The following is a 26,256-nucleotide window of genomic DNA, read 5'->3' on the forward strand; positions in this document are numbered from 1 at the left end:
GGTGGCTCCCCAGCGGGCCTTTCAACTGCCCACGGCAGGACGACGGCCACCCACGATGCCCCCGGCCAAAGCCAGCTCCAAAGGTGCTCTCATCTGCCACTCAGCGCTGCACAAAACACGCACGTGCTCTATGGTGTGTGTTTGTGTCCCAAAGGGCACAGGTTGAAACCCTAGCCCTGATGTGGTGGCAGCCATTGGGTCTTTTTTTTTTTTTTGCGGTACGCGGGCCTCTCACTGTTGTGGCCTCTCCCGTTGCAGAGCACAGGCTCCGGACGCGCAGGCTCAGCAGCCATGGCTCACGGGCCCAGCCGCTCTGCGGCATGTGGGATCTTCCCGGACCGGGGCACGAACCCGTGTCGCCTACATCGGCAGGCGGACTCCCAACCGCTGCGCCACCAGGGAAGCCCGCCATTGGGTCTTGAGGGTGGGGCCCTCATGAAGCAGACAGGTGTTCTTCAGAGGCCGCAGGGAGCTCCCTGGCAGTCCAGTGGTTAGGATTCAGCACTTTCACGGCCGAAGGCCGGGGTTCGGTCCCTGGTGGGGGAATGGAGATCCCACAAGCTGCGTGGCGCGGCTGGAGGTGGGGCGGTCCCAGAAAAACCCCTGCCCCTTGCACCACGCGAAGATACAGTGAGAAGACGGTCACCGGCCCCCCGTAAGAGGACCCTTCCCCGTCAGAGCCGGCACCTTGACCTCAGACTTCCAGGCTCCACAACCATGAGAAATAAACATCCCTTGTTTATAAGCTACCCTTCAGCTCTCGACGTGACTGGCCAGGGTGCCTGGCCAGGGTGCCGGGCACTCTGCAGGGGGAGGGGAGGCTCCCGTGCAGCTGCCTGGACTGGGGGCAGGGCCGCCGCCCCTCAGAGTGGCCTCAAGGTCACACTGTCCCCCTCAGATACCCTTGCAGGCTGGGAGTCAGCTCAAGGGCCGTCACACATCCTCTGCCACAGGTGAGGGTGGGCACAGCCGTGAATGGAGGCGGAGGAAGGGGGGATCCCATTGCTCTCCCGTGCAGCACACACCCCCGCCTCCCCACACGTGGCTAGTGCCGTGGAGCCCCCGAGACGGCCCACCCAGGCCCCACCCCACTGGAAGCCATCAGAATCCAAACCCCAGACAGAGTTTTTATTGGGTACTGCCCCTGCAGCCCATCCATCCCTCCCCACAGGTCCCCTCGGCATGCCCCCGGACGGGAAGCCCTCTAGGGGGTGCGCAAGAGGAACTCTACCCATGGGGCACTTGGGACAGACCCGCCGGCCAGCAAGCAGAGAGGATGGGCTCTCCCTGGCTCTGAAGCGGCCCTGCCCCCGGCTCCGCTCGTCCACGTCTCCTCCCATGAGCCCCACAGCAGCCGCTCGGCCTCTGTCAGAGCGTGGGTCCCTGGCCCGGGCTGTCACCCCGGCCGATGCTGGAGCCCTCCACGGTCACATCGGGTCTGCTCCTGCCCTTCTGGAGTGTGTAGGCGGATGGCCCCAGGCGCAGGATCTTCCCACTGCCCAGGCACTCGCCCCCTTTGTAGAACACAGCGAACTGCAGAGGAGAGAGGCCGTGTCACCTGCAGTGCGACCCAGCATCCGGGTGCCCACAGTGCAGCCAGGAGCCCGGACCTGGGGCTGGGGAGGGGCAATGCTCTGCCTCCCCATCTTCTGTCCTTGTCCCCGGGGCCCAGACCAGCGGCGGGCCAGGGCAGGGCAGCCGGCACTCCCACTAGCCGCGCAAGAGCCATGCCTCACGGTTGCAGGGCTGCCTGTGCACCCACCCTTGCAGACTGTGTGAGCCGAGCACCGCAGCCCCTCTGCCCCTCAGCTCCCCCTGGAGACCAGCTGCTCCGGTCCGGAGGAAATGCCATCCTTCCAGAGCACGAAGCCTGCTCCTCCAAGCGGCCGAGCAGCTGCTGAGGAGGGCCGGGTTCCGGGGCAAAGGCAGGCGCAGACTTGGGGCTGAGACCCCCACTCACCTGTCCCAGGGCGAGAGCCCGCACAGCCTTCACGGCCGTCACCCACACAGTGCCATCTTGATTGAGGGTCAGCACGCAGGGCACTGGGGGAAGAGGAGGACCCTTGGAGGGGGTGCTGGCCTTGCCACATGTGCTCAGACCCAGGCCTTGGGCCCCCGGGGAGGAAGGAGCAGGCAGCGAGGACAAAGGAAGCTCGGGGCGACGGCCAGAGGGGCTCCGCGCCGCCCGCCCGGGCCCCGGGGCGGCACACACACTACCTGCCGGCGGCCTGCCAGCGGGACCCTCAGTCCCACCCGCCCTGGCAACCTGCCCTCTTCCAGAGACCGACCGACCCTGTGTCACGGACAAAGGAGGCTAAGCTGGCCTCAGCGCCCCCCAGGCTGTCTCTGCGGAGGCAGAGGGCAAGGAGGCCTACACGTTGTACAATCTGAACAGTGGGGGCCCGGGCCCAGGTCGAATCGCCGGTCCTAACGCTGGCCTCACCCGGGGATCCCCGCTCAGTCACCTAGCGCCATCTGGTGGCGGAACCGGAAGTGGCACTCCATCATCTTGTCGCGGACCAGGGCTGCGGGCGGCTCCTCAGCCACCCAGTGCACGCGGCCGGTCCGCAGCAGGTCCCTGTACAGGGCCGGGTGGTCTGTCCGGGGGGCCTGCGGAGCGGAGCGCGAGGACGTGACGCCCTGGAGCCCTCAGTGGAGGGTCCTGCCCCAAAGCCCCCTCTGCACTTCATTACTAATGATAACAGTAAACACTCACTGAAATCCACGCTGACACGTGGAAATTCATGCGCTTATCCCTCGAGCCTGTCTACCCCACTTTGAAGATGAGGAAACTGAGGCACGAGAGGGAAAGTCACTCGTCATGGCCACACTCAGCAAATAGCAGAGGAGCATGCGATCCAACCCCATGACCTCTCCTCCTGGAAGTTCACCCTGCCCCCACCACAACCCGGCGTCCCAGGGCCAGACGCACACGAGACAGCCACATCGCCACAGGGATCCCACCAAGCCCCACGTGGCTGGGGACAGGCCTCCTAGGCCTCCATGCACCTGGCCTCCTAGGACTTAGTAGGCCTCCCCTGAGGGAGGACCAAGGGCATCAAGCCCAGGGCCCTTGGGCTCTAAGTAGATAAGGAGACCCACACAGGGCACAAGTGTCGGTGGATGTCCTTTCTCAAAGCAAAAGAGACAGCTAAGCTTTACACTGAAGTCCCTTTAACTCATGCTGGACCAGAATCACCGTCCAGGCCCTTGCGCCCAGGGCTCTTCTGGGCGGTGGTGTCCCAGAGGCCTGCTGGCCCCTCTGCCCGCATCTAACGGAGGGTCCCCCAGCTCTGGGACAGAGCGTGCTCAGAGCCGGGACGCTCAGCCTCGGCACTGCTGAGATGTGGGGCGGATCACTGTGGAGGGGACGGGGCTCCCTGGCTTCACCCCCTGGATGCCAGCAGCACCTGCTCCCCTCCTCCCTCCCCCATGCCGTGATGCTGAAATGTCCCCAGGCCCTGCCAAATGTCCCAGGGAGGGGAGCAGGGCAAACATGCCCCCTTTGTGAAGTCCGGCTCTAGAGCTTGGGGACACAGTCCCGGGTCCAGTGGCCCAGAGCCCCGCTGCGGCAGAAGGCCTAGGTCGGTCCCAGCTCTGCACCCTATCTGTTCAACAGTGAATCGCTGGAGGCCTCTGTGTGCAGGCCCTGTCCCAGGCACTGAGCCACCCCCGCTCCAAGGGACCTTCCCACGTTACTTAATCTTTGAGTCTTGTAAAATCGGAGGAATACATCTATCTACAAGGATTGATGTGATTAATAATGCGACCAGCATACAGTAAAAGCCTAGTACCTTAAACAAAACCCTTCTGGTACCTAGGGCCAATCCCGGGAGGAGGCAGAGGAAAGGCAAGGATGCGCCTGACCGCAGCTGCCCTGCAGACGCCCCACCCTGCCTGGCTCAGCACCGTGGGCTCTGCCACAACCAGGCCTCCGTCACCTCACCCGCCCGACTCACCACGAGCACGTCGCCCCTGACGCCATCCTTCTCCACCACGTACCAGGGCTCCCGCAAGCCACCTATGTTGGCTCTCTGGCCCAAAGTATACAGGAACCAACCTGTGGAAACAGTTTCTCAGCGAGGTGGGAGGGGCCCCGTCTCAAACGTCCCACCCTCGCGACGGGGAGGAGGCTGGGAGGCAGCAGGCAGGAGGCTCCCTCTGCGGACCACCCGGGCGGCCTGGCTTAGGCTGTACCTCCCACCCCGCGAGGAGCCGTTCCAGCTGCGCGGCCCCCTGACCCACCAGGAGCAGGGACCGCTCCTTTAGAACATGGGCCAAGTGCCCCGCCTGAAGCCACGAGCTCCTCCTGCCGAGGGGTCGAGCCGCCGTGTACTAACCGCCTCGGGGCCCGGACACCAGGCTGCCCCAGTTTCTCTGTGCACCCTCACCCCCACCACAAATACCACAAGGCCAGCCGGCTAGGCCACGCCTCCTCCAGCCCCCAGCCCCCAGCCCCACGGGGGAACCGGCGCCAAGCTCAGCGCTCCACTTCTGCAAGCCAGGCAACAGATCTGGGCTCCCCTGTGTGCCCTGGCAGCCTCCTGCCGGGACAGGCTGCGAGCGCCCTGCAAGTTGTCCCCAGCAGGGCCGGCACGTCCTCCCTCAGAAACGCTCAGCTCTCTGGGAGCCCGTGACGTCTAAGGCCCGCTCCCTCCAACAGCACCAGGAAGGGGAAGCTGTCCAGCCCAAACCGAGGTGAGGGTCTCCAAGGAACAAGCCCCTTGGGAGTGTCCATGTCTGAGCCCCAGCCCTCGTCCTTCCGGCAGGTCAGACCCACGCTGGACCAAGTCTCGTCTGTCACCAGGCCCCCAAGGGCACAGCCCCACCGTTGACCAAGCCCGCCTCTGTCGTCCCACCTGGGCTGTGAACTCTCGCGCCTGACCCGTCCTCCCCACGCCGGCTCAGGGCAGGCTCAGGGTGCCCCAACCCCCAGCGGCGTCTGCGAATGAGGGAGCAGCACCTGGGGTGCAGCACTCCGGCCAGGAGGGCCACCTTCTGGTCCCAACTCTTCACGGCGTCCTAAGTCATGAAACTCATGCTCTGAAGTCAACCTAACTCCTTCCCTCCAGTGGAGTTTTTCTGTAGTCTGGTATTCTCTGTATGTAATGAAAAAATAAGTCTATTCATGGAGACTTAATACATAGCTCAGAGAGTGAGGCTTCTGAACCAGACGGCATCCTCTGTTATCGGCTGCGATGCTTAAAAGGAGCGCAAGTCTCAAATCGCAAACACCGGGTCAGAGCCACTCCCACCTTCCCTGGCGCCACCCACCGCCATGCCTGCGGGACTGGAATCATCTCTAACTCCCCAGAGCTCAAACTTGCCCCACGCCTCAAGGAGCTCAGGAAGAAAAGCAGCCCAGGGTTGCATCTCACCTTTATGCGTTCCCAGAACCTTATTGTCTTCTATTGAAATAAATTTACCAGGTCGAGGCTGTAAATACTGGAAAACAAACGTTTCATTGCTAACGGATCCAGGTCCAGAGCAGAAACGCGCCTCCAACCTTTTGCATCAAAAGCCACTCACCTGAAGGATGAAATTTTCAAAATTTCTTTTACCAACGAAACAGATGCCCATGCTCTGAAACGAAAGGAAGGCCGACCGTGAGACGAACGGCCGGGTGGGGTCCTGCACTCCACGTGGAGAGCCTGGGCAGGGGCGGGAGGGACACACAGGGCCTCTCGGGGCCTCACCTGCCCCAAGCCGCCCCTCCCCCGGGCCAGGGGCCTGGCTTCCCTTCTCCAGCACCACACACACCAGTCCCAGCCACAAACAGATCTCAGGGGCTTACTTCAGGCCCCAGACACGGACCTCGGCAGCTAAGTAGGCAGTGTCACCTCCACACCCAGCCGGGCCCGGCCCCGCGCTGCAGACCCTCAGACCAGCCGCCCAGGAAAACACTAAAGCTGCTTAAGCCCTCAGGCCAGTCGGTGAGTCTCAGGGGAGAGACAGGGACCAGAGCAGAAGCAGGAAGTACAAGCCAGGCCACGAGGTGAAGCATCGCGGAGGGTCCGAGGAAGGAGAGTCTTTTCTCCAGGTGACGTTTCTAGCACGCGGGAAGGCCTAGCGGGAACAGGCTCGCCGTCCCGCGCCCATGGTTCGGCTTCCTCGCTCACGCGCTGGCCTGTGTCCCTAGAACACGGGTCCTATGAGGGCGGCTTGCTCAGCTCTTACCGGTCACACCCAGAAACCGAACAGGTAGAGACATGAGTCGAGATGCTACAGGTGGAGGGATGGGCACCGGGCTGGCTTCCCTGGGGACAGCAACTTGCTGGCAAGAGCACAGCTGTGCCCGTCCCCAGGACAGACGTGAAGCAGTGGCTGCAGCTAAGGCCGCCTCAACCCGAAGCCGCCTGGTTAGACCAACCGCCCCAGGGTCTGCCGAGCCCGCTGGGACCCCTCCCACGTTGCACCCCACCCTCTAGCACCAAGCGCCCACCACACTGGCTTCACCTCAACTCCACCACTGCGCCAGGCTCGGGGCCTTTGCACAGGCTCTTCCCCGACCGTCTACGTGACACTAAATCCTATTCACCCTGAGGCCTGAGGACAGACAGACTTTCCTTGGAGGCCTTTCCTGGTGTCTGTCCCTGCCCCCGAATTTTCTCTCACCGGACCCTACACCTTCTCTCAGGGACACCTTCCGAGTTTACAACGGTAGGTTTGTCTGTCTGCCCCCTTGATGTAAGCTCCCTGAAGGCAGGGGTGGAACTGCGCTCCTCACCGCGTCCTCAGAGGCCAGTGGTGCAGAGCCTGGCGCAAAGAAGACACCTGACGAGGCCGTGCTGACGCGTGGATGGAAACAGAGACGTGTGTGCTGATGGGGGTCTCAGAGCCCGGTCCTCACCGTCCTGCTCTCACCTGGCAGCTGAGCCAAGAGCACCCCAGCCAGCCACCTAGCGGCCAGGACAGCTGCCACTCCGGGGGGCCAAGGCACGGCCGGGAGGGAGAGGTCCCTCCTCTGCTGCTTTCTGAAGGACCCAGCCCCTCCCACTGTGTGCACGACGGGCTCCTCGCTCGACGCCAGATCCCAGGCAGGGGAGGTGGTGCAGGACCCCAGGCTGGGAGCACGCACACCCCTCAATCCTACCTCTTTTTTCTGAAGCACATGATGAAGTCTATTCTCAGCAGCTATTTTCTTTACAAAATCTTTTGTTAATCCCCCCAGGGGGAAGAGGGTTCTCCTCAGGGCATCCTGGGAAACCTGGCTGAGAAAGAAGGTCTGGTCTTTAAAGCTGTCAGCTGCTTGCAGAAGTTTTACCACTGCCAAGAGTAAAGAACAAAAGATGTTGCAGGAATAAAAATCATCATACTTTGCTTTTAATAATGTCCTTCTGTTTACTTTGATAGATTACCCCTGGTCTGGCAGAAACAAAGATCAATACTCAGTAGAAGACTTCCAGAAAAGAGAACTGCCGTGGTTAAGGTAAGAAAAATCCTCATCCCTAACTGATCTACTATTGAAAAAACTATGCAGAGGGTAGAGTTTATGTGATAAGGACATTTATTCCAGTTCATATGTCAGACTATATCTGCAAAGATTAAACATCACATGACAAAAATGTTATGAAGTATTAAGAAAAAAACTCAGCCACATCTGGGAAAACTGGACGAGACAACGTACAGAAAATCCTGCTGAAATGGTGTCAGCTGTGCTGTTTCCTAATAACCACAGGATGTGTTTGCACCGTGGCTGCTCTCAGGGACCCTGCTCACCTCCCAGGTCCCACAGTGGACGCCAACCACGTCCCCCCGCAGCACCCGGCTTCTAAACGTACTCCCCACTTGGTCACAGTGGGCTTTTCTTATGGTTCGAGTTGACGTCCGTCAGCTGCTCCTCTGCAGTTTCTCTAATGTTCTATTCATTGTAAACACCCGTTCCCGGCTGGACAGCGACAGTGCAGAGCTGTGACTGACCCTGGCCACGGGATGCGGTTCAGGAAACAAGGCCCGCCTCCATCTCCGGGTCCCTCGGTCCTGCCTAGTGTGTTACAGACCTTCCATGACTGCAGACGCTGGGTCCCCCACTCTGCAGCTCAATGACCAACGGAGGAAACCGAACGTGACACCAGTGTTCCAGATTCTTTCCACGTGACTCACAACCAGGGCTAAGCAAAGCCTCGGCAAGTCACACCCACAGCTCACACCCGTGCCAAGGGTACAAACAGCCCAAGTGCAGCGTGCAGCTCGGCCCAGTCACATGTGTAACATGCTCTCTGTGTAGCTAATGTTTTCCACCCGTGACCTCAAATTTGATTCTCACTTTAGCCCTATGACAGAATTATCCCCATTTTCAGATGAGGAAACTGAGGCTCAGATAATGAAAGTGATTGCCCACAATGGTGCAGGGAGAGAAGCGCAGAGCTGGAAACTGAGCTCAGTCACCTGGTTTCTATTCCACCACTTTTTACGTACAAAACAACAGCATCAAGTGAAAAGTGAAAAACTGAGTTCAGTCAACCAGCCGTCAGGTAGGCAGACTCATTTGCCAAAGGTTCTTTTTTGTTTCAAAACTAAACTTAAACAGTCTAAGTGCATATGAAAGCCTCAGAATACTGGGAGCAATTTGCAATTTCTCAAAGTTCTGGGTTATTTTAAAACAAACTCAAAATCTATGATTTTTAAGAAAGCAAGCAGGAACCCTAAACCATGGACAGGGATGCCTGCTAGGCAAGGGTCTGCCTGTGCCTGGAGCCTCATTCACACCTTCGCTCCTCCGGGTCGGCCGTGGTGCTACCTGCCACGGGGACGGGGGAGGACATCTACCCTGGCCCAGGGCCCGGGGTCAGGAGCGCAGGCTGGACTCTGCTGCCCCTATGCGCTCTCCCCAGGGACCCAGGCCAGGAGGCCCCAGACCAGGTCTCCAGGGCAACTGAGTCAGAGCAAAATAAAAATCTCTAGGTGCCTAAAACGCACACAGAGAACAAAGACACTGTGGTATTATCAAAACAGCTACACAGAACAAAGCACACGCCAATGCAGTCAGAGGTCTGAGCGCCTCCGGCCTGTCAAAAAGGCCCAGACAGCTCTGTGAGGCGCCACGTGTTCTAGGAGGTAAGCGGGGGTGGCATGTGACGTGGAAACAAATCCTTCATCTACTCAGGCCCCTCAGACCGACGTTCACTGGGCAAATTCCACCATGGAGTCCCCAGGCGGCAGGGCTGGGCAGTCAAAGCCGTGTCCTCCTGACGTGGAGGGTTTCCTGGTGAGGGTTGCCCAGGAGTGCGAAGGCAGCACCGGGGAGGGAAGCGGTCACCTCTCCCCACACATCAGCCCCCAACCACACACACAGACACACACACACATACACACACGCCCCCACAGGGAACACAAACGGCCCAGCGCCCTGCAGGCAGCAGCGAGAGGCCTTCCCAACATCACGTAGGCGGTGTCCTTGTCTGGGCCCTGCCAGTAAGGTTATCTCTGGCCTCGGCTGCTGTGAGAGGGGGGAAGGAGGGAGAGAGAAGGAAAACAGGGTGGATCAGGCCGGATGACACGGAGGACGGCACAACGACCAGGGACGACGGAGCTGAACAAACGCAGCTGGGATCCAGACCCCCAACCCGAGGCACCCCGGTTGGCGAGTGCAGCCAAGCTTCAGTTTCCTCATCTGAGAAACAGAACCAGAGAACCCGCATGCTGGCACTGCCAAGAGGGGCGCGGGAAGGGAGGCGGTGGGCGTGAGGCGGCCAGGGCAGGCCAGACGCAGGGAAATGCCAACTCCCCCACGGGGCTGCAGCAGTGGAAACTGCCCACAGAAACAGGGCTCCGAGCCCCATCTTGCCTTTCACTTAATAATGACGCCAACTCCTCTGTTCTACATGCAGATGTACCAGGACAAGCCAGCAGCTTCCCAGGTGACTGCCTGGCATTTTCTAGGCAGGTGGAACTTCGCTCCCTTTGACACTGATGAGCTAATTTATATATGTAATCTTCGTAAGCATAGTTACAAGCCTGGCTGCCAGGCCTGTGCCATGTCAGGTCCCAGCACTCATGTCACACTAAAGAACACCTCAATCTCAAGTCCTCACAAACTCGAGGGCAAGAATCAGGGCCTGTTACACTCCAATTATTATTGTTGTGCGTCTCCTCCCAGAACTGGGTTACGAATTACGGCTTCAGTTTCCCAGCAGCCCTGGCCCGGGCGCCCCACCTGAGCCTCTTCCTGGTACCAATCACAGGCCCTTGGGGAAAACGACCCTCTCGGTAACTGTCCTTTTTTGAAGAGGAAACCAAAACCAATGAGCTAGTTTGGAACACATGGAGAGAAGTCGTGCAGGTGTGCTCAAACAACTCACTGTCATTCTTCAAAATAGTTTACTTCATTCACAAATAATTAAGCTCTGGCCCAGGCACTTTTACTCACCATTTCTAATTTCAAATCGATTTCTAAAAAGCCCTTCTGGCCTCTTAACGTGCTTCTGCTGAAAGACCTCTTCATCTTCCAGGGACGTTCTTGCATAGTGACCCGTAGCAACTGCATCTGCTCCTGAGAGGTTTTTAAAAATACGAAGATCAGATTTTATTTTTATTTAAAATTTTTTTTTAATTTTAATTTTATAGTACAGATATCTATCCTGTCAAATACTTTAATACAACTGACATTCTGTTTTATAAATTTTTTGGCTGCGTTGGGTCTTCGTTGCTGTGCACGGGCTTTCTCTAGTAGTGGCGATCAGGGGCTACTCTTCGCTGAGGAGTATGGGCTTCTCATTGTCGTGGCTTCTCTTGTTGCGGAGCACGGGCTCTAGGCATGCGGGCTTCAGTAGCTGTGGCACGCAGGCTCAGCAGTTGTGGCTCACAGGCTCTAGAGTGCAGGCTCAACAGGCTTAGTTGCTCCGCGGCATATGGATCTTCCCGGACCAGGGATCGAACCTGTATCCCCTGCACTGGCAGGCGGATTCTTAACCACTGCACCACCAGGGAAATCTCCGGAGATTTTTTAATTTATTTTTAAATTTTTTTTTATATAGCACGTTCTTATTAGTTATCTGTTTTATACATATTAGTGTATATATGTCAAGCCCAATCTCCCAATTCATCCCACCACCACTACCCTCTGCCCCTTTCTCCCCTTGGTGTCCATACGTTTGTTCTCTACATCTGTGTCTGTATTTCTGTCCTGCAAACCAGTTCATCTGTACCATTTTTCTAGATTCCACATATACGTGTTAACATACGATATTTGTTTTTCTCTTTCTGACTTACTTCACTCTGTATGACAGCCTCTAGGTCCATCCATGTCTCTACAAATGACCCAATTTCATTCCTTTTTATAGCTGAGTAATATTCCATTGTATATATGTACCATATCTTCTTTATTCATTCGTCTGTTGATGGGTATTTAGGTTGCTTCCATGACCTGGCTATTGTAAATAGTGCTGCAATGAACACTGGGGTGCATGTGTCTTTTTGAATTATGGTTTTTCTCTGGTTATATGCCCAGTAGTGGGATTGCTGGATCATATGGTAATTATATTTTTAGTTTTTTAAGGAACCTCCATACTGTTCTCCATAGTGGCTGTATCAATTTACATTCCCACCGAGATGCAAGAGGGTTCCCTTATCTGCATACCCTCTCTAGTATTTGTTGTTTCTAGATTTTCTGATGAAGCCCATTCTAACTGGTGTGAGATGATAACCTCACTGTAGTTTTGATTTGCATTTCTCTAGTTAGTGATGTTGAGCAGCTTTTCATGTGCTTCTTGGCCATCTGTATGTCTTCTTTGGACAAATTTAGGTCTTCTGCCCATTTTTTGTCTGGGTTGTTTGTATTTTTAATATTGAGCTGCATGAACTGTTTATATATTTTAGAGATTAATCCTTTGTCCGTCGATTCCTTTGCAAATATTTTCTCCCATTCTGAGGGAGAATGGGAGAATTGTCTTGTTTATAGTTTGTCTTGTTTATAGTTTCCTTTGCAGTGCAAAATTGTCAATTGTCTTGTTTATAGTTTCCTATAAACTATAGGAACTATAAACTATAAACTATAAACTATAAACAATTGTCTTGTTTATAGTTTCCTTTGCAGTGCAAAAGCTTTTAAGTTTCATTACGTCCCACTTGTTTACTTTTGATTTTATTTCCGTTACTCTAGGAGGTGGATCAAAAAAGATCTTGCTGTAATTTATGTCATATTGTGTTCTTCCTATGTTTTCCTCTAAGAGTTTTATACTGTCCAGTCTTACATTTAGATCTTTAATCCATTTTTATTTTTGTGTATGGTGTTAGGGAGTGTTCTAATTTCATTCTTTTACATGTAGCTGTCCCGTTTTCCCAGCACACTTATTGAAGCGACTGTCTTTTCTCCATTGTATATCCTTGCCTTCTTTGTCATAGATTAGTTGACCACAGGTGTGTGGCTTTATCTCTGGGATTTCTATCCTGTTCCATTGATCTATATTTCTGTTTTTGTGCCAGTACCATATTGCCTTGATTACTGTAGCTTTGTAGTATGGTCTGAAGTCAGGGAGCCTGATTCCTCCAGCTCCTTTTTTTCCCCTCGAGATTGCTTTGGCTATTTGAGGTCTTTTGTGTCTCCACACAAATTTTAAGATTTTTTTGTTCTAGTTCTGTAAAAAATGCCATTGGTACTCTGATAGGCATTGCACTGAATCTGTAGATTGCTTTGGGTAGTATAGTCATTTTCACAATATTGATTCTTCCAATCCAAGAGCATGGTATATCTCTCCATCTGTTTGTGTCATCTTTGACTTCTTTCATCAGTGTTTTTTTTTTTTTTTTTTTTTGCTGTACGCAGGCCTCTCACTGCTGTGGCCTCTCCCGTTGCGGAGCACAGGCTCCGGACGCGCAGGCTCAGCGGCCATGGCTCACAGGCCCAGCCGCTCTGTGGCATGTGGGATCTTCCTGGACCGGGGCACGAACCTGTGTCCCCTGCATCAGCAGGCAGACTCTCAACCACTGCACCACCAGGGAAGCCCTCATCAGTGTTTTATAGTTTTCTGAGTACAGGTCTTTCACCTCCTTAGGTAGGTTTATTCCTAGGTATTTTATTCTTTTTGTTGCAACGGTGAATGGGACTGTTTTCTTAATTTCTCTTTCAGATTTTTCATCATTAGTGTATAGGAATGCAAGAGATTTCTGTGTATTAATTTTGTTTCCTGCAACCTTGCCAAATTCATTGATTAGCTCTAGTAGTTTTCTGGTGACATCTTTAGGATTATCTATGTATAGTATCATGTCATCTGCAAACAGTGATAGTTTTATTTCTTCTTTTCTAATTTGAATTCCTTTTCTTTTTCTTCTCTGATTGCCATTGCTAGGAGTTCCAAAACTATGTTGAATAATAGTGGCGAGAGTGGACATCCTTGTCTTGTTCCTGATCTTAGAGGAAATGCTTTCAGTTTTTCACCATTGAGAATGATGTTTGCGGTGGGTTTGTCATATATGGCCTTTATTATGTTGAGGTAAGTTCGCTCTATGCCCACTTTCTGGAGAGTTTTTATCATAAATGGGTGTTGAATTTCGTCAAAAGCTTTTCCTGCATCTATTGAGATGATCATATGGTCTTTATTCTTCAATTTGTTAATATGATGTATCACACTGATTTGTGTATACTGAAGAATCCTTGCATCCCTGGGATCTCACTTGATCATGGTATATGATCCTTTTAATGTGTTGTTGGATGCTGTCTGCTGGTATTTTGTGGAGGATTTTTGCATCTATATTCACCAGTGATATTGGTCTGTAATTTTCTTTTTTTGTAGTATCTTTGTCTTGTTTTGGTATCAGGCTGATGGTGGCCTTGTAGAATGAGTTTGGGAGTGTTCCTTCCTCTGTCATTTTTTGGAAGAGCTTGAGAAGGATGGGTGTTAGTTCGTCTCTAAATGTTTGATAGAATTCACCTGTGAAGCCATCTGGTCCTGGACTTTTGTTTGTTGAAAGATTTTTAATCACAGTTTCAATTTCATTGCTTGTGATTGGTCTGTTCATATTTTCTGTTTCTTCTTGGTTCAGTCTTGGAAGGTTATACCTTTCTAAGAATTTGTCCATTTCTTCTAGGTTGTCCATTTTATTGGCATAGAGTTGCTTGTAGTAGTCTCTTAGGATGCTTTGTATTTCTGTGGTGTCTGTTGTAACTTCTCCTTTTTCATTTCTAATTTAATTGATTTGAGTTCTCTCCCTCTTTTTCTTGATGAGTCTGGCTAAAAGTTTATCAATTTTGTTTATCTTCTCAAAGAACCAGCTTTTCGTTTTATTGATCTTTGCTATTGTTTTCTTTGTTTCTATTTCATTTATTTCTGCGCTGATCTTTATGATTTACTTCCTTCTACTGACTTGGGGTTTTGTCTGTTCTTCTTTCTCTAGTTGCTTTAGGTGTAAGGTTAGATTGTTTATTTGGGCTTTTCCTTGTTTCTTGAGGTAGGACTGTATTGCTATAAACTTCCCTATTAGAACTGCTTTTGCTGCATCCCATAGGTTTTGGATCATTGTGTTTTCCATGTCATTTGTTTCTAGGTATTTTTTGATTTCCTCTGATTTCTTCAGTGATCTCTTGGTTATTTAGTAACGTACTGTTTAGCCTCCATGTGTTTGTGTTTACTTTTCTTCCCCTGTAATTTATTTCTAATCTCATAGCACTGTGGTTGGAAAAGATGCTTGATATGATTTCAATTATTTTTAATTTACTGAGGCTTGATTTGTGACCCAAGATGTGATCTATCCTGCAGAATGTTTCATGTGCACTTGAGAAGAAAATGTAATCTGCTGTTTTCGGATGGAATGTCCTATAAATATCAATTAAATCTATCTGGTCTATTGTGTCATTTAAAGCTTGTGTTTCCTTAGTAATTTCCTGTCTGGATGATCTGTCCATTGGTGTAAGTGAGGTGTTAAAAGTCCCCCACTATTATTGTGTTCCTGTCAATTTCCTCTTTTATAGCTGTTAGCATCTGCCTTATGTATTGAGGTGCTCTTATGTTGGGTGCATATATATTTGTAATTGCTATATCTTCTTCTTGGATTTATCCCTTGATCATTATGTAGTGTCCTTCCTTGTCTCTTGCAACATTCTTTATTTTAAAGTCTATTATATCTGATATGAGTATTGGTACCCCAGCTTTCTTTTGATTCCCATTTGCATGGAATCTCTTTTTCCATCCCCTCACTTTCAGTCTATATGTGTCCCTAGGTCTGAAGTTGGTCTCCTGTAGACAGCATATATATGGGTCTTGTTTCTGTATCCATTGCGTGAGCCTGTGTCTTTTGGTTGGAGCATTTAATCCATTCACATTTAAGGTAATTATCGATATATATGTTCCTATGACCATTTTTCAAATTGTTATGGGTTTGTGTTTTTGTAGGTCCTTTTCTTCTCTGGTGTTTCCCACTTAAAGAAGTTCCTTTAGCTTTGTTATAAAGCCGGTTTGGTGGTGTTGAATTCTCTTAGCTTTTACTTGTCTGTAAAGCTTTTGATTTCTCTGTCGAATCTGAATGAGATCCTTGGTGGGTAGAGTACTTGGTCATAGGTTCTTCTCTTTCACCACTTTAAATATATCATGCCATTCCCTTCTGGCTCGTAGAGTTTCTGCTGAGAATTCAGCTGTTGACCTTATGGAAGTTCCCTTGTATGTTATTTGTCATTTTTCCCTTGTTGCTTTTAATAATTTTTCTTTGTCTTCAATTTTTGTCAGTTTGATTACTGTGTATCTCGGTGTGTTTCTCCTTGGGTTTATCCTGCCTGGGACTCTCTGTGCTTCCTGGACTTGGATGGCTATTTCCTTTCCCATGTTAGGGAAGTTTTCGACTATAATCTCTTCAAATATTTTCTCAGGTCCTTTCTCTCTCTCTTCTCCTTCTGGGACCCCTATAAGGTGAATGTTGGTGCGTTTAATGTTGTCCCAGAGGTCTCTTAGGCTTCATTTCTTTTCATTCTTTTTTTCTTTACTCTGTTCCATGGCAGTGAATTCCACCATTCTGTCTTCCAGGTCACTTATCCATTCTTCTGCCTCAGTTATTCTGCTATTGATTCCTTCTAGTGTATTTTTCATTTCAGTTATTGTATTATTCATCTGTTTGTTTGTTCTTTAATTCTTCTAGGTCTTTGTTAAACATATCTTGCACCTTCTTGATCTTTGCCTCCATTTTTTTCCCGAGGTCCTGGATCACCTTCACTATCATTGTTCTGAATTCTTTTTCTGGAAGGTTGCCTATCTCCACTTCATTTAGTTGTTTTTCTGGGGTTTTATCTTGTTCCTTCATCTGGTACATAGCCCTCTGCCTTTTCATTTTGTCTATCTTTCTGTGAATGTGGTTTTTGTTCCACAGGCTGAAGGACTGTAGTTCTTCTTGCTTCTGCTGTCTGCCCTCTGGTGCATGAGGCTATCCGAGAGGCTTGTGCAAGCTTCCTGATGGGAGGGACTGGTGGTGGGTGGAGCTGGGTGTTGCTCTGGTGGGCAGAGCTCAGTCCGCTAGTATTGGAAGGTCTCTTTCAGAGGCAGGGGGCAGCTGTGGCTCACCACAAGGACAAGGACTTTGGCAGCAGAAGTTCTGGGAAGTACTCCTTGGCGTAAGCCCTCCCGGCCATTAGCCCCACCCTTATTTTTAAAATTTTTATTTAAAAAATATTTTTGGTCGTGCCACACAGAATGTGGGATCTTAGTTCCCTGACCCGCGATTGAACCCGCACCCCCTGCAGTGGAAGCACAAGTCTTAACCACCGGACCACCACGGAAGTCCCGAGGATCAAATTTTAGACTTGCACTTGCTGGCCTTGGCCAGTCGGAGCCCAGGGTGCACCAAGCAGCAGACAGACGCCAGGTCTCACACCAGGCAGTCTGTGCAGATTACCTGCCCCACTCCCAAACACCCAGATCCCAGGGAATAGAGGCACACCTGAAATTCCATTAAATAAGCAGCCTTTAGGTCTCTAAATTGATACAATCTTGCTACAAGATTTCACTGTATCTCTAAGAGTCTTTCTAAAGTTAATATCTATCCATTCATTCTAGCTTAAGGAAAAATTCAGATATGCACACAAGTACAAAAAGCTAATTTCAGTGTTTCTTATACTAAGGAAAAACTGAAAACAACTGACACGTTCAACACCAGGAGAACATGAAGTAAATCAAAGTGCCATTGCCGCAATAACAGTGCCACTTACACAGAATTTTTAATGGGAAAACGCTTATGATGTTGTTCAGTAGGGAAAGAAAGTTTATGACTCTACTTTTTTTAATGTACAGAAAAAAATGAAGACAAATATCAGAAAGTCTCCTCCTTTGATTCTGGGAGGTGAAATTATAGGTGACACTTTCCCTTATCTTTTTTACTCTTCTGAGTTTTAAATTTTCTTTAATAAATACATATTATTTTTATAACAGTGAAGGACCATGCAGCATAGTCAATTTCTTCTTTCCACATAACGCAAAAAAGTGAAAGAACCTACCAAGGCACATATTAATCCATAACCTTTGCACTGAGTGAAAATTTCAGACGTTTCGAATTGCAAGAGACTTTTTCCAGGAAGGTGCAGCAAAACTGATTCAGTACTTAACCAACCAAAGTAGCTCAGTGTAAAACAAAAGACACAGTAAGAATTAACTGCTGCATACTAACTACTTGAAAAAGCACATTTAGGAACACATTATTAAATCTTGATTGATTTTCTAATAGAGAAAAAAAAACACTTTATTTCCTTAAAGAACCACCAGTTACACTGCAAAAATGTAGGATTCTTTGTGAGAAGCCCTAAGATTTCAGAGGTCTAGGTTTCGAGTATTTTTATTCTGTGTTGTACTGTTCACACAGTAAATTCAGACTCAGAAACGTTTACCGCAGAAATTCTTCCAAAGAATCCCTAACAGATGGCCACCTAGGGGCTCCCTGAAAAGCTAAGGTGACAAGGAGCTTCAAGCTCTACAAAGGCAAGCATCATTCCCCGTGAAGAGCTGTTTGTGCCTCCCCTGAGTGAACTCTTTCTCCTGCGCACCCCAGCTCTGGCCTCTGGGGTCCCAAGCTAGAATGTGATCCTGAGTCACATGCTTGCGTGCTGCTATGATGGCCCCAAAGTATCCTCAGATGGAGTATTTCCCACACTCTCAAAATAAAAACCAACTCACGCTCCATGAGCCTGTCACTCTTTTTCCCGAGTAAACTGGAACTAAATGCAGCCACTGGACGTAGGCTGCCCAGTGTGGACCCCAGCAGACCCCTCCCCCTTCCTCGGATGTCCTGACCACAAGGCAAACTTGGGCTGCACTGGCTCTGATGCCAGACTGCAGGCTCACAGTCAGCTCGAGGCCCCTCGAGGCCCTAGATCAACTCCCAATCCTGTACCAGGAGATTTAATTACTGAACCTAGGTAGCAAACTTTGCATTTATCTCTACTCAATTTCATGTTATTGGTGTTAGCCCAGCATTCAAATTTGTTAGGACTTCAATTCGTAGTTCTCATAGGCGTTTTTGGTAAAAAATAACCTAACTCCATGAACCGACTTTTCATCATTGTCGTCTCAGTGGCAGGTCACTTGCGTATCAGGTTGGCAAGCCGACTCTGTCCCCTTTTAAGTCATTGCAAAGTGCTGACAGGACAGAGTGGCCAGTGGTCCTGTGACCCCACTGGGCCACTGGCACACAGCATGTCTTGGCACATGGCCAGATGTGGCAGGGTGGGCTGCAACGGGCCAGAACAATGTGAAAGACCAGCATCCAGCGCTCCAGAAGCTCATTATGGTGGCCCTGACAGCAGGGGACAAGAAAAGAACCTGAATTCACAAAAGCACAGCAACAGATACCACAAGGAGCCTAAGTAAGCAGGTCAGCAGCAGGGGGTTCAACAAACAGGAATGGGGATGTCCCACCAGGCCGACGGGAATGAGAAGGCAGGAAGCTGGGAACAGACAAACTCTGCAGGCAAGCTGTCGGTGGCGGCAGGACCTTGAGCAGAAACGGGCTTTCCCAACAGGCCACTAAGACATGGCTCCAAACCAGAGAAACGAAACAGACCCAGGACCCAGAATCAGCTACAGACCCAGACCCATTTCCGAGACAAAGCAGACGCCTGCTTTTAAAGCAAGAGAAAAGGTCTCAGTAGGACCAGCAAAAAGGATGACTAATAAGAAACGAAATGCCGAGTTTCTTAAGTTCTGAATTAGGGCTCCTGAAACTTCCGCTAAATATAACCACATCTGGAACTAGAGCTGCTTTGAGCAAAGTCGAACCTGCAGGCAGGGTCTGGGGGCCTCACCTTTCAACTCTCGCCAGTGATCCAACACTTCGTTCCTCAGGGTTTTCTGAGGTTGGTTCTCCTGAAATCCACCGTGCTAGTCCTTGTGGCTGTGCGGCCCGTGACAAAGATGCACCCTCTCCCCCCTGGGATCCTATCATTTGTGCATCGCCAGAGAGTTCTTTCTTAGCCAGTGAAATACAAAATACTATCGTTTTCACTGCTTCCTTTCCTTCTGCAAGAGGAAACTGCTTACAAGGCTTTGACTTCTGGCTTTCTCTGAAAATCTTATGATATTCTCCTTTTTTAATTTCAAGATACTTTATTATTTTTTTCAACAGGTAACAACACTAAGCTTCTGGTCCATTCTGCCTGCCATTGCACAGGCTACAAACATTTGCTCAGTAGGCGAGGGGCATTCTTTAGTAGCATGTTTGAGAAGTGAATAAAAAGCCACATAGAACAAATATTGCAACAGTTTCCATAGGAACACAGGTAAGTGTGACCCCACCTCCCGGGCTTCCACATTGCCGCATCTGTGCCACGCCTACTCACACAGAAATCCCAAACCTTGCAGAAACTAAGTTAAATGGTCCCCCCAAACCCTTAATTCAAGCTAAACTCACAGTTAACAGCTATGAGAATGGTGTCTACACGTCAACACAAGTTGCAGCACAGGCTAGGTGACCTTCATTCTACTCTCCCAAGCACAGGACACAGGCACAGTGCCACCATCCTGCTCCTCTGACCTGGGTAGGAAGCTGTGGTTCTGCATTTGCTGCATCAGTTGCCACGTGGGCCCTGACATCACATAGTAGATGGTCAGCCTCTGGAATCCACTGAAGTGGATTCAGCAGCGACAGTGTGAGCACCCACGTTTTCAAAGAGCATCCAATCTCCCGTATGCATCTCGGGCAAGTTACAGTGCTCAACAATGCGATCGAGGTCATCATAGGTCAGTCTCCAGATGCTGGATGGATAATACTTCCCATCTGGTTTGGGGCTCTTCTGCAGAAGGGGCTTCATATGTGCATGGTCATAAAGGATGCCGCTGAAAGCTCCACAGACTCCATCATTCACGTAATACATAAAGGTCTGTTCACTCGACTCATCTTTATCATCAGAGCCTGTCTGCTCCTCTAATGGGAGGTTTTTTTGCAATGATATTAACTGTGAGCTTGAAAGCTGATGCAACGTAGTTATCTGCCTGGCTCAGCTATGATTCTCACTCTGGAGTCTAATGGAAAATACTTGTCCAAGACTGGGTTGATCTCTTCAAATTTAAGCTTTACATCCTCAGATCCAGAAAAGCCACCACCAATATCAAACAGATACATGTTGAAACCGACCTCAGCTCCCAGAAATCTTATAATTCTTAAAAAGACAAATGCAGATAACCCCAGTTACTTACCAAGATTATCCACAGCATAATTAAAAAAACAACTGAATTTGATATGTTTGTTGCAGACTATGTCAGGATTGGGAGTTCTTCCTTTTTCATATTCATTTAAAAAATCACTGGAATAAAAGAAAAAGACTTTTCACTTCTAAGTGTGAGACACTCTATGGATAAATAAATCAGCTAAATTACTTGCTTAATTTAGAGTTTCTCCCTGTCTTACCAAAACTATAATTTTCTACAAAACAGAAGAGCTTCAGTATAGAGCCACTTTCAATATTTTCATCAAATATCTGTTTAAAGACAGCTGCAGTTTCCATCTGAACCTACACTCACCAGGCCCCAGGCCCCACTGTACCGTTTCCCAAAATAAGACCCAAAGGACCCCCTCCATCAGAATCACCTGAAGCACCTGCTCAAGTGCAGGTTCCAGGGCCCCATCCCAGACCCAGGTCGAGGCATCTGTTTAACCAGCACCCCAGCTGACTCTTCAGCCTGACAGCTACTGCCCAGTGGATCTGTCCTCAGGGACCAGTCACAGCCAGCCTTCCGTGGGAGACCTCAGCCTTAGCTCCCTCATACTAATTTAGCAGAGACGTTAAAGAGACTTCTGGCAGGTGGCACAGTAACAGGAATAAGGGCTAGGGGTGCTCTGGGATGCAGGCCTGACCTCTAACACAGACTCCCTGAGGGCGGCTGAGGCCTCCCACACACAGTCTTCAGCACCACTGCCAAAACAAAAAGTGCCGGCTGCACGCCATTGGCCCGGCTGACTACGGCAGTCCTGCCCTTAGGAAGCCTTCTGCGTCGGGAACTGCACCCACCTGAACACATCATTCCAATACTCCTTCACGTAGGACACTTGATGGAAGGGGATGTCTAGGATTTGGCAAACTCTGTAAGCGTCTTCGCAGTCTTTGTCAGCCGTGCAAACTCCATGCTCATCCAGCGAGTCCCAGTTCTTCATAAACACCCCTGTCACCTGGTAACCTGGGGGAGGGGCGAAGGGCAAATTAAAGAGAGTTTATGAAATCAACCTTGGGTGGAAAAAGCAGTGACTCCTGAGCTCTCCGGTGCCTCTGTGCACGGGTGCCTGGCAGTCCCCCCCTTTGCCACGTGGCCTTCTGTGCTCCGACTACATCTTAGTGCAAACTGTTCTGACTCTCCGGCTGATGCTCGCACCCTGACCCTCCCCCTGCACTTTGTAAAGGCCTCCTTCCTCACAAGACGCTGTGGGGCTGTACTGATTGCCCGCGTCCCCAAGATTGCTCATCTTGTATGAACAAGACGGCATTTTTTCACCTTCGTGCTCCCACGCACAATGCCAAGCACATAGAGGCGTAGCCAACGTGTGACTGAACGAAAGAAGAGCAGAAATTCAACACAATTTTTCGAAACAAATAAAAACCACCATTCAGTTATCAGAAAAGTAAACTCATTTCAAAAGTTATTTCCAATTACCATCTAAGAATTAGATTCTAAGTCATCAGACATAAAGACATTTAAAATTTTGGCTACTTTATTGTAAGGGCTGTACTATCTGCATATTTTGAGACCGTTTTCTCCCTTTTCTGCCGCTTACAAAGCACCCAACCAAATACTGGAAAGACCAGCTTTAGGACTACATAGGTGTCTACCACATATGAAATCTGTTTTCTGGGTAGGCTCAGTGTAATGAAAGACGGGGCATTCGACTGTAAAAGGTTTAATACAGTACTCCAAAGAACAGAGATTCAGTGACACAGCTTCGCCAAATACTAAAAGGTCACATTAGCAAGACCACCCCCCCACCCCAGCAGGTAACAGGCCCTCCCTCCTCTGCTTCGCAAACCACGTGACTGCTTCTCTTGTAGTGCACACCACACTAGGTGCCAGTAGTTCCCGTCCATGCTCCCTGTAGCTCAGCAAAACATGGAGCTGTGTCCCATACACCCACGTGTCCCCAGCGCCCAGCAGTGCCCAGCAGAGAACAAGAGCTTGACCAGAACAAACACACAACTCCACATCCAGAGCTTTAAAAATCCCCTCTTCTGGGCTTCCCTGGTGGCGCAGTGGTTGAGAGTCCGCCTGCCGATACAGGGGACGTGGGTTCGTGTCCCGGTCCGGGAGGATCCCACATGCTGCGGAGCGGCTGGGCCCGTGAGCCATGGCCGCTGGGCCTGCACGTCCAGAGCCTGTGCTCCGCAACGGGAGAGGCCGCAGCAGTGAAAGGTCCGTGTACCGCAAAAAAAAAAAAATCTCCTCTTCTATAGCCTGATCTGCCTGCTCATCTTTCTTCTGGAGATGTGACCCATTTACATGGGCACAGGCTCTGGCACTCCAGTATGGGACCAGAGCACCTTGCCAGTCCTTAACTTTCCAGGAGGCACGTGACAGAACACACACGTCCAACAAGACTGGGAAAAACCCCGATGCCGAGTGGAGAGGATCAGGCTTTTTCTTTGCTACGTCTATCAGCTTCCCCCACGGAGGAGCAAAACCCAAGGAAGCTGGAATACGAAGCTGTACAGTCTGGATTCTGGGAAGGAGAGCTTACCTTCCGGAAGTAGCAAAATAACATATCTAGACTCTCCAGGGCCACCTGCCACATCTCCCCAAACATGTCACAGCCTCGTCAGAACCCTTCAAGGGCTCTGCACTGCTACCCAACACAGGCGAAAGCCCCTCATAGAACATATTGCATAACCAGGGCTCAACCTACCTCTCCACCCCCCTCTCCTTCTGATAGGGACAGAGTAAAGGGACAAAGTAGGTAATTAAATAGTTAGTCCCACTAGGGGATTGTAAGTAAAGAAGAAAGTACAGGAGACCCCTGTAAGTTAATGATCACTCAAGAAAGCAGGTTTGCTTAACCATAAAACCAAGCAGGCTTGCTTAGTAACAAAACCATGCAACAGAAGCATGAGACATGCCCCAAAACAATAAAACAATGCTGGCATGAGACCCACATCCTGCCCGGTGAGCTCAGTAAGTTAATGATTCCTAGGACATGCTCCTCTGTGTGTACGAAAAACAAAAATATAAGGAAAGGGTGACATTATACTGAAACCTGAGATGATTTACCATTTTTAGCATACGTTACCGCCTTTTTGCTAATTCTCATTGTGCCATGACAGTCCTGGCTTGACCATGTAGGGACAAGAAAACTCCCCCAGCCAATGTGGAGGAGCTGATGATGGAAGACAGACGTCTACTCAAGAATGAGGAAGAAGGTGGTCTTTTCCCCCTCCCCACCTTTCCTCTGATTTTAAAACTGTAACCCACTAAGTTCTCAGGGCACAGCACCCTCTCGCCCGCCTGCTTGAAAGCCTCACAAACGTCCTATTCTAATACATCCCTTCTTATCTATCACTTTGCCTCTCGCTGAATTCTTTCCGCGCTGAGACATGAAGAACCGGAGCTCCTCGGAACCGCCCCCGCCCCCAAACGCCACCTCACGGTCTCACTTCCGCCTCCCTCTGGCCAGAGCCAGCTCCTGCTGCTGACTCCGCCAGAAGCGCTTTCCTCCTCCCCGATCTTTGCTTAGTGAAATCCTACTCCTCCTTCAAGTCTTGCAACCATGGATTTGAGGAGTCTAGGTCTCCCATCTTCCAGGTTGGCACCTCCTCAACTAATAAACCTTCCTCTGCTCCAAACTCGAACTTTCGGTTTGTTTAGCCTCACTCTGCGTTGGGCACATGAACCTGGGTTCGACAAGTCTCAGCTCAAACACTACCGCCTCTGTGATTCGTTGCTTCCCCCTTTCTCGCAATTGCATGTGCCTACAGTTTGCCTATACTGCTATTTAACTTTCTTTATTGCACCTTTCATAACAGCTACAGTTACTAATAATATGAACTAATAACCACTACTGTTTTCTGAGTGCCTGATACGTACTGGGTACTGGGGTTAAGTCTCTGTATGAATTATGTTATCTAATACTTCCAGTAACCCTGTGAGGTAGGTGTTTCCTCCACTTCACAGACAGGGAGCGCTTACATCACTCGTCCCAGGTCAGGAACCTTGCACTCACTCTGCATTGCAAGTACCTAAGCACGAAAGGCGGCTCACAGCAGAGGGTCCACAAGTGTCACTAGGGGTACGAGGCCTCACAATGAGAGAGGGCCACACAGACGGAGAAGTCAGACGGGCAGTTCACCTCAGCTCCCGACCCGGGGCACCCGTTAGTCGCCTGAAGAAACAAGCGCTTTTGCGCAAAAGTTTGTCATCCACCGAACCAAGACCACAGACACGATTTAATAAACAGACCACCCGTCGGTACTTGTCGCACACGTTGCCTGACGGCCATGTCGTTTGTCGTAAGAGCAAGGACCTCCACGGAGGCTGCTGTGTCCGCAGAGGTCAGCGCTCCCCGGGCTAAGTGCGGACGCCGCCGCCATCGCCCCGGATGCAGGGTCTAGGAGCCAGGGAGAAACGCGGCCCCCCGAAGTCGAAGACCCCCCCTTCACTGCGTCGGTAACGGGTGGCCCGACTGCTCCCCAGCAGTCGGGGCTGCGGTCGCGCGCTCTCCGACCCCCAGGCACAGGGTGAGGGGCCGGGGCGCCGCACGACCGGGCGGGACTCTACAAGGGGCCGCTCAGGGGCGGTCTGGGCCCTCGGTCGCCTCACCTCTCCGCCTCAGCAGCAGCGCGGCCACGGCGCTGTCCACCCCGCCCGACACGGCGCACACGACGTGCCGCGCCCCCTGCATCGCCCGCGGCCACCTTTCCTTGTAGTCGCCGCCGCCGCCGCCGAGAACACGTCGCGCCGGAAGTCCCGCCCCCTCGGCGGCGCTCTCGCAGAAGAGGTCCGGCCGGAAGCATGTTCTCGGCGTCCTGAGTTCCGCCTGGCCCGCCGCTCCCGGGCTTCAGTTCGCGAGTCCGGCTCTCCGCCCACGCTCCCTGCCAGCCAGGCCGTCAGCTTCCCTCTTGGCGAGCGCAGTTCCCCGAGACGCTCGGAGTTTGTTGCGTTAGTGTGTATGTGTGTCGTGTGTGGCTTAGGCGGGCGCCCTGTGAACAGGCTGGTAAACGAAAGAAGGACGTGAGGTCGCCCCGAGGGCGTGATGTCCAGCGGGGTTCTTCTGGCAGCGGGCGCAGGCCTTACCTTAACTAAGCAGGAAGGGAAGACTAGCAGGTGGAGGGCGACCTGTACGAAGGCCCTGGGCCTGGGGACGGGGTGTGGGGCCGGACCAGGCGGGAGCAGGGGCGACACGATCACAGTTACGTTCCTAGGAAGATGTTCGTGGCTGCCCTGCGGATCTGAGCAGAGAGCCTGGTTGGGAGGCCGTGACAGCAGCTGTCTTGTTATGGAATAGGGGGACCTGCTGCTCTCCGCTTACAAAATCGGTACTCACAAATGGTAGACAGGAAAGCTGCTTTTAATCAGAATGCCGGCAGTCTGGGGAGATGGGGGACTCAGCGTCCCCAAGAAACCACCTCCAAAGATTCTGCTCGGCCATGAGAGTTTTCAAAAGGAAACAGAGAAGTAATCTCAATCATTGAGAAGGGGGGTGTGGGGGGAGGTGGGGAGCGGTCAGAGTCGTCACCATACTGGGATCTTCCTCTGGATGTTATCTTGTTCACACAGTTTGGTCACACGGTTTATTCAGGAGATTACTGAAAGGGAAGCTGGGGAAGAGATCTGGTCATGTTAATTACTTATTCTTCATTTCTACTTCTTTGATTTACGG

At 51.0% G+C, this 26,256-nt stretch overlaps 1 protein-coding gene and 1 pseudogene across 7 annotated transcripts; both read right to left on the bottom strand.

Moving 5' to 3' along the window:
* Positions 1–1,114: 1,114 nt before the first annotated feature.
* On the bottom strand, positions 1,115–25,352 carry TRMU (tRNA mitochondrial 2-thiouridylase). 7 transcript variants are annotated; one of them, XM_033865834.2, is made up of 11 exons: positions 25,197–25,352; positions 21,413–21,578; positions 20,601–20,707; positions 10,370–10,492; positions 7,094–7,266; positions 5,530–5,583; positions 5,379–5,445; positions 3,960–4,060; positions 2,466–2,610; positions 1,961–2,043; positions 1,115–1,533 (listed from the first exon to the last, which is right to left on the bottom strand). In XM_033865834.2, exons 1-11 carry the CDS (start codon positions 25,276–25,278, stop codon positions 1,369–1,371), a joined length of 1,266 nt encoding a protein of 421 aa, XP_033721725.1. In that variant the 5' UTR covers positions 25,279–25,352; the 3' UTR covers positions 1,115–1,368. The 7 variants fall into 7 exon arrangements, with proteins under 7 accessions (XP_033721725.1, XP_033721726.1, XP_033721727.1 ...); XM_033865835.2 differs by lacking the exon at positions 25,197–25,352 and adding an exon at positions 23,652–23,837; XM_033865836.2 differs by lacking the exon at positions 10,370–10,492.
* LOC109547071 (ornithine decarboxylase pseudogene) lies at positions 19,492–20,586 on the bottom strand (annotated as a pseudogene).
* Positions 25,353–26,256: the final 904 nt, after the last annotated feature.

Source organism: Tursiops truncatus, chromosome 11, assembly GCF_011762595.2.
Source record: "Tursiops truncatus isolate mTurTru1 chromosome 11, mTurTru1.mat.Y, whole genome shotgun sequence".
In the NCBI taxonomy this organism is placed as follows: Eukaryota; Metazoa; Chordata; class Mammalia; order Artiodactyla; family Delphinidae; genus Tursiops; species Tursiops truncatus.

Coding starts and splice junctions, on each gene's coding strand:
- TRMU (XM_033865834.2), bottom strand. CDS start 25,278: ATGCAGGGGGCGCGGCACGTCGTGTGCGCCGTGTCGGGCGGGGTGGAC. Junction 20,708..21,412: donor TATTGGAATGATGTGTTCAG/GTGGGTGCAGTT, acceptor CTTTTATTCCAG/TGATTTTTTAAATGAATATG. Junction 5,446..5,529: donor TTGAAAATTTCATCCTTCAG/GTGAGTGGCTTT, acceptor TTTGTTTTCCAG/TATTTACAGCCTCGACCTGG.